At 49.8% G+C, this 12,696-nt stretch overlaps 1 protein-coding gene across 3 annotated transcripts in view; it reads right to left on the bottom strand.

Annotated features, from left to right (window-relative positions):
* IQSEC2 (IQ motif and Sec7 domain ArfGEF 2) overlaps positions 1-12,696 on the bottom strand; it is a 75,880-nt gene that overhangs the window by 5,249 nt on the left and 57,935 nt on the right. For all 3 annotated transcript variants that reach the window (XM_031445144.2, XM_064483134.1, XM_064483133.1), the window contains 8 exons: positions 9,336-10,231; positions 7,821-7,982; positions 7,216-7,338; positions 6,069-6,235; positions 3,630-3,769; positions 2,735-2,860; positions 754-853; positions 3-164 (listed from right to left, as the gene is read on the bottom strand). In XM_031445144.2, the coding sequence (XP_031301004.2) occupies positions 3-164; positions 754-853; positions 2,735-2,860; positions 3,630-3,769; positions 6,069-6,235; positions 7,216-7,338; positions 7,821-7,982; positions 9,336-10,231 (1,876 nt within the window). The remainder of the gene's footprint in view (positions 1-2; positions 165-753; positions 854-2,734; positions 2,861-3,629; positions 3,770-6,068; positions 6,236-7,215; positions 7,339-7,820; positions 7,983-9,335; positions 10,232-12,696) is intronic.

Below are 12,696 nucleotides of genomic sequence, written 5' to 3'. Positions count from 1 at the left end.
ACACTCCACGCGGTATTTCTCCATCTCCTGCACCTCAGCGATGGACTCGCGCAGGTCGGATGTGAAGCGCAGCCGGTCCTGGAGGCTGGGGGCGTTGAAGATGATGAGGACTTTGCGCTCCCCACCAGGGACTGCAGATAGCAACTTGATCCCAAATTGGTAATCTGTGGGGAAAGGGGAGATCGGGCACCTCTGTCAGGACTGAAGCAAGGTGGCCCACATGTGAAATAATTTTTCTGATGTCCAACTCTGATCCAGCCTCTTCTCTGCACGAGCATCACTGGTGGCTCCCCTTTGCTCCAAAGCCCCCAGACTCCTGGTAGTCTTGGCCCTGGTACTCCCTATACTGTCCTCTGGGACATCGAGGACATCGAGGCAAACTGAACTCTGGCTGCTCTCTAGAACCCTTTCCTTCATGCCTCTGCCTCTACTCACATTGCTTCTGCCACCCAGAAGGCCACCCATCAAAGCTCCTCTGGCTCAGTCCTTCAACGTGCAGTGTGATCACCATCTCTTTGGACCACCAGAAAACATACACGCCACAGTTCTCTGTGAGACCATGAGCTCCCCAGGGCACAGACCCAAGTCACACTCCACCCTGGCCTGCCTTGTATCCCAGGACCAAGTAGGTGCTTCGGAGACCTTAGCCCAGTTGTAAAGGAGTCCCAAAACTGGAGGTTGGTGTGGACGAAGGATGAGCATGGGGGCCATGGAAAAGACTCTTGGGATGCTGGGATCGAAGAAGGGACTCACATGAATTCTGGAAGAGCTGCATGTGCATTTCCACGAGGGGAAAGGACTGACGGAAGCTGTACGTCACCAAGATCTTCTTCTTCTGGAAAATTTTGGTGACCTTTGGCAGGGGTAGGAAAAAGACAAGAGGCAGGGTTTGGGGTGGGGAATTTCCATATGGCAATTTCTTGTCGCTGCCCTCCCCACCCACTGCCACTAACAGACATATACACACAAACACAAATACCCACAAGTTGGGGAGAACTGAAGCTTTCGGAGCAGAACAAGAGAGACAGGAGAAAATGTAAGTTCCTGATATAATGACGAGGCACAACAGGCACTGATGAGTTTTTTTTGTTTTGTTTTGTTTTGTTTACAGGAAGTAACTGAATGCTGCTCCCTCCAGGAAGCCTGTTCTAACACCTCACACGGATTCCCCCGCCCCCCATTTTCCGAGCTTCCAGAGTGCAGGATCAATGCCTTTCACCAATAGGCTTTAGGAGGGCACTCTGAGTGTGTGGTTGCCCTGCCAGACTGGGAGCGCCGTGAGGAGTCTGGTTTTCCATCTTGCCCACTTCTACCAGACCCAGCACACTTTAGCACACTTTAGCAATCTCCAAGAAACCGATGTAGACCTTGGACAACCCAAGGTCTTTATCAAGTATGTGGGTGCTCTGGACTCAGCTAACATCGGTTGCAAACACCTCAGACAATCTGCAAGTGGCATTTGAAAGCACATTATTTGAGTTCAGGATGGTTACAGGACATAGTTGTGTGAAGCATTTTTTTAGCCCTTCGGACTATGAACTCCCCAAGACCGAGGACTGAGTTTCCCTCATCTCTGTGGACCTAGTACCTAGCATTTGGGCTGGACACTCACAGGTGTAGGTGCATGATGGGCAGTGAAATGTTTACTCAGCACCTGTGTGGGCCAGACCCTTCTCTGGGTTAGGCTAGTCCACATCTGATTTCTTATCCCCATGACAACCCTGAGATGGGGATTAGCTCCACTTCACAGAGGAGGAAATGAAGGCTCAGAGAGGGCATTGGAGGGGTTTTATCTCAAGCAGCAGTTCTCAACCAGGGGTGACTCTGTGTGCCCCCCCTAGCAGAGGGGGGCATTTAGCAATGTCTGGAGACATTTTGAGTTGAAGGAGTGATACTGGTATCTAGTAGGTAGAGACCAAGGATGCTGCTAAACATGCCACAATGCACAAGACAGCTCCCACGACAAAGTCTTTTCTGCCCCAAATGTCAATAACACCGAGGTTGAGAGACCTGCTCTAAAGGAGAGAAGACCAAGGGAGGACAGGTCACTGTCCTCAAATCCCTGAGAAGCTATCTCAGAGCAGAAGGAGAACACTTATCCTCTGTGATCCCAAGTGTTGAGTGGAGACTGTTGGAGGAAACTCATTGAGAGACAGATTCTATTAATCAGAGCTGCCCGACCAGGAAACTGGCTGCCTTGGAGGAAGGCAGCCGTCTGTGCCTGCACTCCTGCAAGCAAAGGGCCATGCAGGAAGCTGGCTCTTTCCCTGGATAACAGGCTGGACAGGAGACCCCGAACTTCCCTTCCCACCTGCTGAGTCCTAATAAGAGTCCCACTTGAAAAGACACATGTCTACATGGGTGATGAGCTCAGTTTTAAGAATCACTTCAAGCATCCCAACCACCAGAAGGCTGCAGACCGACCCCAGGGTCACAGGTTCACCTTCCTCCAGCCAACCCTCTGAGCTATTGAGGTGGCCAGGGCCATTTCTACCACTTCCTAGATTGTAAATCTGGCATCTGACCCCACCGTCTGTACATTTTCTGCACCCGTGTGGCTGCCACTACCTTCAGATGGATACTCCAAATGGTGAAGGAGGGCAGAGGTGCCCAGATGACATGGCAGAGCTCCTCATCTGCCACGCCTCCACCCACCAATGTTAACTTGGTTCACACCAGACCCAGGGTCCCAGTGCACCACCACCCCTCAGTCTCCCTGCCATAGTGCTCATACCACAAGGAGATCATTGAAGAGGAAGACCTCCCGCTGATGTAACCCTAGCCTCTGAGGGCGGTTTGGATCTGGCACCTCATAGAGCTGGCAGCAGCAAACCAGTCGACGGTGAGGAAGAGACAGGACCTAGATAGGCATGAAGAAATAGGTGTCAGCCAGGCCAGCCCACCAGCTTCAGGCATCTTAATACTAACAGCAAGAGGAAGTTTACCTCTGGTACATATCACTGTCACTCTGACACAAGAAGTCTAAGCAACTAAGGTCGAGGCTTATCTTTGTCCCTGCGGCTCCCTCTGTCTGGAATGCCTTCTCTGTATGGCCACATGCCACCCCTCCTCCAAATTCCAGTTCCAGCGATCTCTCTTCTAAGAAGCCATTCCTGATCCCCCTGGGCTGAAAATGACCTCTCCCTCCCATGTCCTCCTCTGAATAAACCTAACTATAAGGCAGAATATTGTGTCTTTGTCTGACCACCCCACTCCCCCATCTGTGAGTGCTCCCAAGGACAGAGACCACATCTAATTCATATCTGTGTCCCTGGTACCCATGGAAATGCAGAGTTCAGTGGAAAGGCATCCACAAACATCTGTTGACTAAAAGACTAGAATGTGTTCTTGGCTCCGGTCATCAGCTAACTATTATCTTGGCTGCTTACTTGGGATGGAAAGACCAAACCAGAGGTGGGAAGGATGCTAATATTTATTCAGCACCCACAATGTGCTTTGCCATGAGCCAGATGCATTCCCATAGAGCGTCTCACTCAACCTGTACCACAACCCCTGAGCAACGCAGCACACCCACTCCATTTGGCAGTTGAGGGGAGCCCAGGGCTCAGAGAGGGGGCATGGACTCACCACCCAAATCCTGCCCCTCTGCAGCCTCCTGAGACACTTACTGGTTTCTTGCCCACAATCATGCGCTCCACGGCCTGCACCTGGGACACATGGTCATCGTTGGTCCGCAGTTCACGCCCTTGGATGCGCTGGTAAATGCCCACCAGGAGGTCTCGGGGGATGTCTTCACCATTGTCAACCCCTGGATGGAGGGAATAAACAGGGATATATAGCATAAATGTGGGGAGTGGGTGGTAGGGATTCTCCACAACACCTCACACCCAGGTGTGGGCTCTAACAATGGCCAGGAATGGAGGGAGTGGGCACCCTTGGTCCCTTGGTCAGGATCAGACTAGGAAAGGTGCCTTCAACAAGACAGCCAGTTGCTTTCTTCCCCAGTGTGGGGATTTTGTCTAAACAACTCAGAGCATACTGCGATTTAAAAAATCAGGTACTTTTCTTTTGTTTTTGCCTTTTCTAATTAGCAAAAATAATGTTAAGTGATAATATCCAGTGTTAGTAAGAGTTCAGGGAAGCAGCCATATCTACAAACACAACTGTAGTTTGGCAAGCCTAAATATTCAGTGATTCCTCTTCTAGGAATCTGCCCTAAAGAATTACTCAGAAATATGTGCAAAGATCTATGTATGAGTGCTGCTTATGAGAAAAATTGGAAACAACCTAAGTTCTAATAGAGGATTAGTTGAGCAAAGCTGCGTACATCCATGTAATAAAGTAGTTTACAGCTACGGACACCTAGACGTTTACCAAATAATCGTGAGAAAATTCCTGTAGCAAGTTAAGCGAAAAGAGCAGGATGATAAATTGCATGTACAGCATGATTTTTAACTGTATAAAAAGTTACATATACCTAGGAAAAGAGACTAGAATACACCAACATATCAACCATGGTTGCCTCTAGGGGGCAGAATTTGGGCTGGTTAAAAATTTTTTAATAATATTCTATCTTTCCAAAATTTCTGGAATGAGCAGGTATTGGCTTCATTTGTTTGCTTATTTATTTAATAATTGGAAGGGGAAAAGATATACACAAATACATACATGGATATAAAATACATATATGTATACGGGTGCATATCTTTATGTATCTGTATACACAGAGAGAGACAGAGAGGGAGGGGGTGAGATGGGGAGAGAAGAAGGAAGAATGTATGAAATGAATGAATGAACGAATGAATGACTAATGGCAGGATTCTGAGAGACAGCTCCAGATGGCCTCTGATCTGTCGAACTCCCTCCTCCCAAGTCTATCATCCTTCTCCATTCCTGTCTACTAAGTGAAACCCACTCACTCTTCTCCAAACCTTCTGCTAGAGAAAATGTTTTCTCCTTTGGAAATGTCGTGCCTCCTCCTTAGACACCAGGTGCTAAAGGAACAGCCTTCATCACACTGCCTTTTCGCCTCAGCTGCCAGAGAGCTTAAAGCCCAGTCGTGCACACCCCGACAGTCAGCAAATTTGTCTTGTCTGTTTGTTTTTCCTCAATTATAGTTCCCTCTTTCATTTCTATTTAAATAATCCTAACATCTGTGCCATTTTTAGCAGGCTGCTCTTTGGTGAGAGGCAGGGCTTGACATCAGTACAATAAGCTGAGAAAAAAGGTCAAGGTGAAATCTTTCATCTAGCACTCAAGACCCTCCTAGACTGGTTTCAACTGACCTTACCCACTGGATGGTCCACCGCCTCTCCACTGTTCTCCAAACAACTTTATGTTTTCTTATCTCTGTGCCTCTGTTATTCCTACTGCTAGGTAAGCCTCCTCTATTACCATTCCGTCACATTCTCTGTGTCAAGACCTACCTTAAAATGAAAATACTGCTTTCTTCAGGCAGCACATTGGAAGTGGGTTCTCCCTCCCCTGAGCTCTGACCGTACCTTTGGCCCTGCTGGTATTGCAGTTCGCTTCCTGTCTTGTGCTGGGTGTCTGATACTACAAGTCAGTCTCTCCCATAAACCAGGGGTCCTCTTGGGTCAGGGATTGTGGCAGACACCACCCCCCACCACGGTCCTTAGTGCCCATCACAGGGCCTGGCACATGGGAGGCACTCAGTGTCCACTGCCTGGCTGGCTGGTTGGGGGAGTGAATAAAGGGATGCATGAGTGGAGGAAAAGGTACCTAAAATAATTAAATGAGCCTTTATGGGCACAAATGAAAAAGGAAGGGAAAGAGGGAGTGATGAGTGAACGGACGCATGAGTGACTTAATTAGTATAAGTCCTGTAAGAGCCAGGGCTTTTATCTTCTGTTCAGGACCTGCTCAGTCAATATTCAGCGTGGGAATGAGCGAATGGACAAATGACTGACTATTTGAGTGAATTAACAAGTGAATGCCCCGGGAATACCCATCCTTGGAAGAAAGTGAGGTTAACTTCCAGGGAGCAGATACGATCTCCCTCACCCTTCCCCACTCCCAGTACCCAGGCCATTTTCCCTTCCCAGGTGAAAGACAGGAAAAGCCATGGGAGGGAGGTCTGGGGTCACCTCTCAGGTTCTTGATGAAGTCATCTAGTTTCATCTTGCGTTCAGCCTTGACGCTGGGACTGTACATGTCGGTATTGAGGAGGATGATGGCAAAAGCAAGGATGAAGATGGTGTCTGGGTTCCGGAACTGGCGCACGAGGGCTGGGTTACACACACAGTACCGCTGGCTGTGGGGCAGGAGGGGTCAGGACCAGGGTCAGGCACCAGGAATCTCCACCTACCCACCATCCTCCCATCTGGCTCCACCAACTCTCTCTTCCAAGACATACTCCCGAACCCTTTGGGTCTGTCCTCTTTCTTCAGAGTTGCCTCAAGACTAGCATGTAAAAATCATAACCACTACCCTGTATGGAGCTTTTCCAGGGGATTTATGTACACTGTCTCACATAAGCCTATCACAGTCCTGCAAAGTAGCTGTTAACAGCCCCATTTTACAGATGAAGTGACTGAGGCCCAAACTGGTAAGGTAACTTGCCCAAGGTAATAGAGCTGGTAAATGGTGAAACCAGGATGAAAAATCCAGATCTTTCTGACTGCAAAGCAAATCCTCCTCCCATGACGGGAAACAAGTTCTCTGTAACTCTTCTGTTTCTCCTCTAAATACCCGCAAAGTGGTGGAGCCAGGATTTATACCCAGGTCTTCCTGATCCCTGAAGCATTCACAGAGGAGAATAATAGTTAAGGGCATGGGTCATGGAGTCAGATACCCTTGAGTTCAGATCCTGGTTCCACTCTTCAGTCACTGTATGACTCTGGGCAAGTTATTTAACCTCTCTAAAGTTGCCATTTCTCATCTGCAAAATGGGAATAATAACAGAAGCTCCTACCTCACCAGGTTGTTGTGAGTATTCAGTGAAATGATATGTCAAGTGTCAAACTCAATACCCGATACCTGGCGAGTACTCAATGAACATTAGCTGTTGTTGCTAATGCTGTTGTCACTTTTTGGGTGCCCAGGTCCCAGCTACTGAGCTGGATACTTTAGGCACATTACCTCGGATCCTCACAACTGCCTTGCAAGAAAGGATTGATCATTTCCATTTTCCGGTGAGGACAGTATGAGGCTCAGAGAGGTGCCTCGTAGGCACATCCTACACTGCCTGCCAAAGTAGGAAAGGGAAGTTTCTGGAGTGGGAAAGGGGCCCACCTGAAGGCTTCGATGAGTCGTTCCACTTTTTGGGCCTCACCCTGAACTCGGATATGGGATTGGAATTTCCGGAGTGCGTCATCCAAATCCATGGAGGAGAAGTCCATCTCATCTACCACACAGCTGAAGAGCGGAGAAGTGGGTGTAGCACTCAGTTCCCCTGAAGAAAACCTCTGATCCACCCTGACCTGCTCCAATGGACAAACCTCCCCACTAACAGACTTCCAAAATCTGGACCTATAGCCCAAGCAAGTCCTTGCAAGGATGGAACACTGGATATTGAATTCATCCCAGAACATCAAAGCCAGACACATGGTTCCTAAGGGTCCTTTCCATCAACCCACTCATTTCAGGGATGGGAAGACTGAGGCTCCAAGCAGGCCATAGGACAAGCATGCCTTGCCTGGGGCCATCTAGATGACTTTAGGACTAGAGCCAAGAGAGATCAGATCTCTTTAGGGCAGAAGGGTAGGGGAGCAGGAAGGTCCAGTCATCCTGTTTTGCATAGTTTATCTGAGCAAAAAGGACAGGCTGCCCCTTCCCTCCCTCCTGCCCTCCTTTTCCAGGAACCCCTGGCCCAGCCTGCCCCAGCCTGGGGTCCTCACTCCAACACGTCTCTGTTGAACTGCTTCTGCCGGTTCCCGAGGAATTCCCCTATCATCTGCCGACTGAGGCCTTTCCGTTCCAGGATGAAGTGAGCCACTCCCACCGGCGTGTCTGACAGGAAGCCCCGCTCAATCAGATACTGGATACCCTTCTCTGGCTTCCTGCAGAAAGAGGGGAGGTAGATGAGATGACTGTCCCCCTGGACGTCTGCTCTCTGTCTCATTTCTTGAACTAATTTTGGGCCCAACCCTGGCCTCAGAGAACCAAGGAAGTCGAATATATAATTTGGTCCACTCCCTTCATGGTATAGAGGAGAAAACTGAGGCCCAAGGAGTCACTTTCCCATTTCACAGAGCTTCAAAATTTCAAGTTATCCTCAACCCAACTTCCTCCTTCACTGGAGTCATGCTACAATTGAAAGAAAAATGAAGATCTAATAGAGCCTGCTCTGGACCAGGCACTTTGATATTCCCTGCAGGCACGGAGGAGTCCTGGGAGAAGGCCTGAGCTCCAGGCTAAGCCCTTCTCTCCAGGGCACAGACCCTCATAGTACAAAAGAAATGAAATGATTACTTTGTCCCCCTCCCATATCCCACCCAAACAAGTTACCACCCAGCCTCTGTGAGTGTTTCTGTAGATAAGCTGCTTTCTAGTTTTCACTCGGCCAAATCTGGGTCTGAGCTAGCCTACATTCAAAACCCCAGAGCCTTAGGACCCCCACAAGGCTAGAATTTGGAAGATTCTGGGGCCACAGGAGTCTCAGATCCATCACTTACCATGCATGACTTGGGACAATTCCCTCTACTTTGCCAAGCCTCAGTTCCTTCTCTACAAAATAGGGACACTACTATCCACCTTGCTGAGTTATTGTGAGAACTCAATAGAGGTGGCCGTGTCTAATAGGCTATAAAGATGTAAGGCCTTTGTTTTCTAATTAGCTTCTAATCAAATGTCGCATTCCCATTCCACTGCTAAGTACCTGGTATAAGACCAGGTACCTAGAAAGAGCTCGGTCGGAGTCACTGAGTCTTCCAGCACAGCACCCTGCCCCCTACACCTCAAATATCCACACCCTGCTAGTTAACAGATAGAAACACTGAAGCCTAGGGAAGGAACACACCTTGCCCAGGGCTACACAGTGAGTCTGACCGAAGTCTCCTGTTTCTCCGAGCAGGATTCTTTCTATGCCATATGGCCTCCCAACCAAAAAGGGAAGGTGGGCGACCCAAGGTTCAGAATCTATCCTATAGAGAATGAACTAGGGCCGAGAGGAGGAGCATCTCACCCAGGATGACACAGCCAGGCAGAAGCAGTACCAGGGCTAGAACTGCCTCTCCCCGGTATGGGGACAGCTGTCTACTCCTGTCGCCCTGTTGCCAACCCTTTTCCCTGAACCACTGCCGGAGAGAAATACCACCCACCCAATGAGAGGATGGAGGAAGCAGGGGTCAAAGGGGTCAAAGCGCCCCCGGCAGGGTAGGAAGGGGTGAGGAGGTGGGCAGGGGAGCCCGTACTTATTGAAGAGGTTGAGGCCGATTCTGTAGTGCCGCCTCTGCACCACGTCGTTGTTGAAGGCTGGTGAGTCCCAGCTGTGCCTGGTCTCCCGCTGGTATGTCTGCTTGCACAGGCCGGTGGCTGGAGGTTCCCTCAGGCTGTCCCGCGAAGAGGAGCCAGAGCTGCAGTTGATGGTCTCGTTGGAATTGCTGGAGCTCTCAAGGCTCTCGTTGTCTCCACCATCAGAGTTCTCGCCTGCCGCCTCGCATTTCCCCAACCTCCGACCCCCAGCCACACCACTGGGCCCAGTGCCACTGTTGGGGGCTGGTGGCAGGGGCCCTGGCGGGGCTGGGGCTGGGCCCTCTGGGGCTGGGTAGTGGCGGTGTGGGATCGGGGCCCTGCCTGGTGGCCCCTTGTGCTTCAGGGTCCCATGGGGGCTGCAGCCATCGGCCTCATACACCAGCTGACGGTGGACAGAGCCGCGATCTGAGCGGTCACTCAGGTCCACGGAGCTGTCACTAGGAGGCTCAATGGTAAGCAGGGGAAGGTGGGCAGCCCGCAGCCGGAAATCCCGGCATTCCAAGCACCCGGGACCCCGGCGAGTGCCTTCCTCACGGCTACCATCTTCCCGGGTCCCTGGTGGCACTGGTGGAGGAACTGGTGGGAGAGGGGCCGGCGCCCAGAACTCGGGCCGGCCCTGGGGTGGGGGCTCTGTGCTGGGTAGTCGCTCAGGGGATGGTGGGGGAACTGGGTCATCCAAGTAGAGGGGAAGGTCACTGAAGGATGTGGCTGAGCTGTCCTCTTGCTGTTCCTTTGACTCTCGCTTCTCCAGTTGGGCTGCCCCTGGCTCCTCAGACATGGGCCCTGATGGGTGGCAGTTCAGGGCCTCGTCAATGGATTCAGCCAGAGACTTTACCTGTGTGGGAGAAAAGGGGAGGAGGGAAAGGGAGAAAAAGGAAGGAAAGAGGAAGGATGGTGGGATGGTGGAAGGGTGGGAACGAGGGAGGTAAATAAAAAGGGGGACTCTTCTTGGTGGGGCAGCCAAGAAGAGGGCTTCCCCTCCCCCACATCCACAGATTCTCTGCAGTTTATAAAATAACTCCCAGGGAGCCATTGTGAGCTCACAGGAGCTGAAACTAATGCCCACAAGTTCTCTTCTCAGATATCTCAGTACCTCCCTTTAGGTCCGTATAGACCCAAGCCAAATGCCACCTCCCCCCAGTTCAAGCCACATTCCTACCTCTGCCATTCCCTAGGGTATACCAAAATCCCAGCTTCCTCTGGGCACCCAGAGCCCTCTGTCTGGTTATCTCCTAGAAAATCCATACTATTTAGCCTTGAGAATCTGGACCACAGCTAGTAACTCTGCCTCCCTGTGGTATCCAGCCTCCAAACTGGCTCCTAATGATTCCTGCCTCCTGGTAATCACACCCTGTGTACCACACTGTCCCAGGGTTGGTCTAGGGGATCAATAGCATCCGGGAGAAGTGATGGGATAACACTTCCGAGCTGAGGTTATGAAAGACTGTAGTTTCCATCTTGAGCACTCTCGCTCACTTGTGCTCCCTCTCTCAGACCCCTTGCTCTGAGGAAAGGCATACCATGAGCAGTCCTGTAGAGATGCTCATGTGGTAAAAACCTGAATCCTCCTGCCAACAGCTGAGTGAGCTTGGAAGCAGACCTGTCAGACCCAGTCAAGTGTTCTGAGACTACAGTCCCACCCTACAGCTTGATTGTAGCCTCATCAGAGACCCTGAGCCAGAACCACCAGGCAAGCCATGCTGGGATTCCTGGCCCTCAGAAACTGTATGATGATAAATATTTGTTGTTCAAGCTCAGTCTTTACATTCATTTTTAAGCTACTAAGTTTTGGGGTCATTTTTTATGCAAAAATAGATAATCAATACACTTCCCCATCAGACTTGGGTCAGCACTGAGAACTGGGTCCAGGCCTGGTTCCTCGATCTCTCCACCAGACTGTGAGCCCCATCCCCCTTGAGAGTCCCAGGCCAGGTTTCTCTCTTTTTAGCTCAGGTCAACACATTGCTTGACACAGAAGAGATGTTCAATTAAATGCCTGTTATATGAATGAATAGATGAATGATTTATTTCCCTTTAACACTTCTTTCCTTCCCTCTACCTGTGCCTGACCCCCCACCTCCAACACACACACACACACACACACACACACACACACACACACTCTTTCACTAACTCAGGGAAGTATGCCCAGGCTGATGGCAGGGCCAGATCACAGAGGTTAGAGCACAATGATTTCTTCTCTTATAAAGTTTCATTCATTCATTCATTCATTTATTCAACAATTTCTGCCAAATATCTCTTCGCTTTTAGGAAGGAAACTAACATGTACTTAGCAGCTACCATGCTTTCAGATATATTACTTAGCTGAACAGAACCTTCCAAACAGCTCTAAAAAGAAGGTTCTATCTCCATTTTATTGATGTTTCAGTGAGGTTAAGCAGTTTGCCCAAGGTCACACAGCTGGGAAATAGCAGAACTGGGATTTGCACCAGCTATGCTGACACACCCCAAGCCTAGAATGATCTCCCACCACTATTACCCCCTGTTACATTTCCACACTGCCCTGCTTTTGCTGATGCAATGCCTATGCAAGCAGCACCCTCCCGACTATCTCTAACTTGCTAACTCTTAACTGCCTGCTAAGGCCCAGCCCCACTGTTGTTTTCTCAAAGAAGCCTGCTCTCATCCTCCCAGAAGAAAGTTTCCTCTCCCTCCTCTGCATTCCCACGGTACTATATGTGATTCCTTTCTCACGGTTCTGCGCACACTCTATTTCAGGAGACAGTCATGTGCGCATGTGTCTGCTATTTCCTACTGACCGGCCTGGGAGGTCCTTGAGAACAAGGACCCTGGTCAATTCATCTGTCTCCCCCCACAGCACCCAGCACAGAGCTGGACCATGGTAGTGTGGTATAAGGGGAAGGTCATGGGTTTTAGAACCAGACAGAGCTGAGTTCCGATCCAGTTTGGAAAAGTTACTTCATGTCTCAGGGCTGCTGAGCCTTAATTTCCTCCTCTGTAAAACCCGGATAACAACCCCCATCTTGCAGGTCATTATGAGGCATATACAGCACCTGGCACAGAATAGGCGCTCATCACCTGTTAGTTCGGCGTTGATCTGACAGTGGATCACGTTCCAAAAAGTGAGAACCTTAATTTTCTGATGTGTTCTATACACCCAGATTTTGAACTTGCTTGCTTAAACTATATGATTTTTTTTTTCTCTTGCCAATTCTTCCTCACCATTCCCACAGTCCCTACTCAGATAGTAGCTATTCGTTGTTAGCAAATGCTTGTTGGGCAACTTCTTTCAGTTTGCAGGATAGGTAAAAAGTCGTA

The sequence above is a fragment of the Camelus dromedarius genome, chromosome X, assembly GCF_036321535.1.
Source record: "Camelus dromedarius isolate mCamDro1 chromosome X, mCamDro1.pat, whole genome shotgun sequence".
NCBI lineage: Eukaryota > Metazoa > Chordata > Mammalia > Artiodactyla > Camelidae > Camelus > Camelus dromedarius.
The sequence above is the reverse complement of the archived record's forward strand: the minus strand, read 5'-3'. Positions and strand labels throughout refer to the sequence as shown.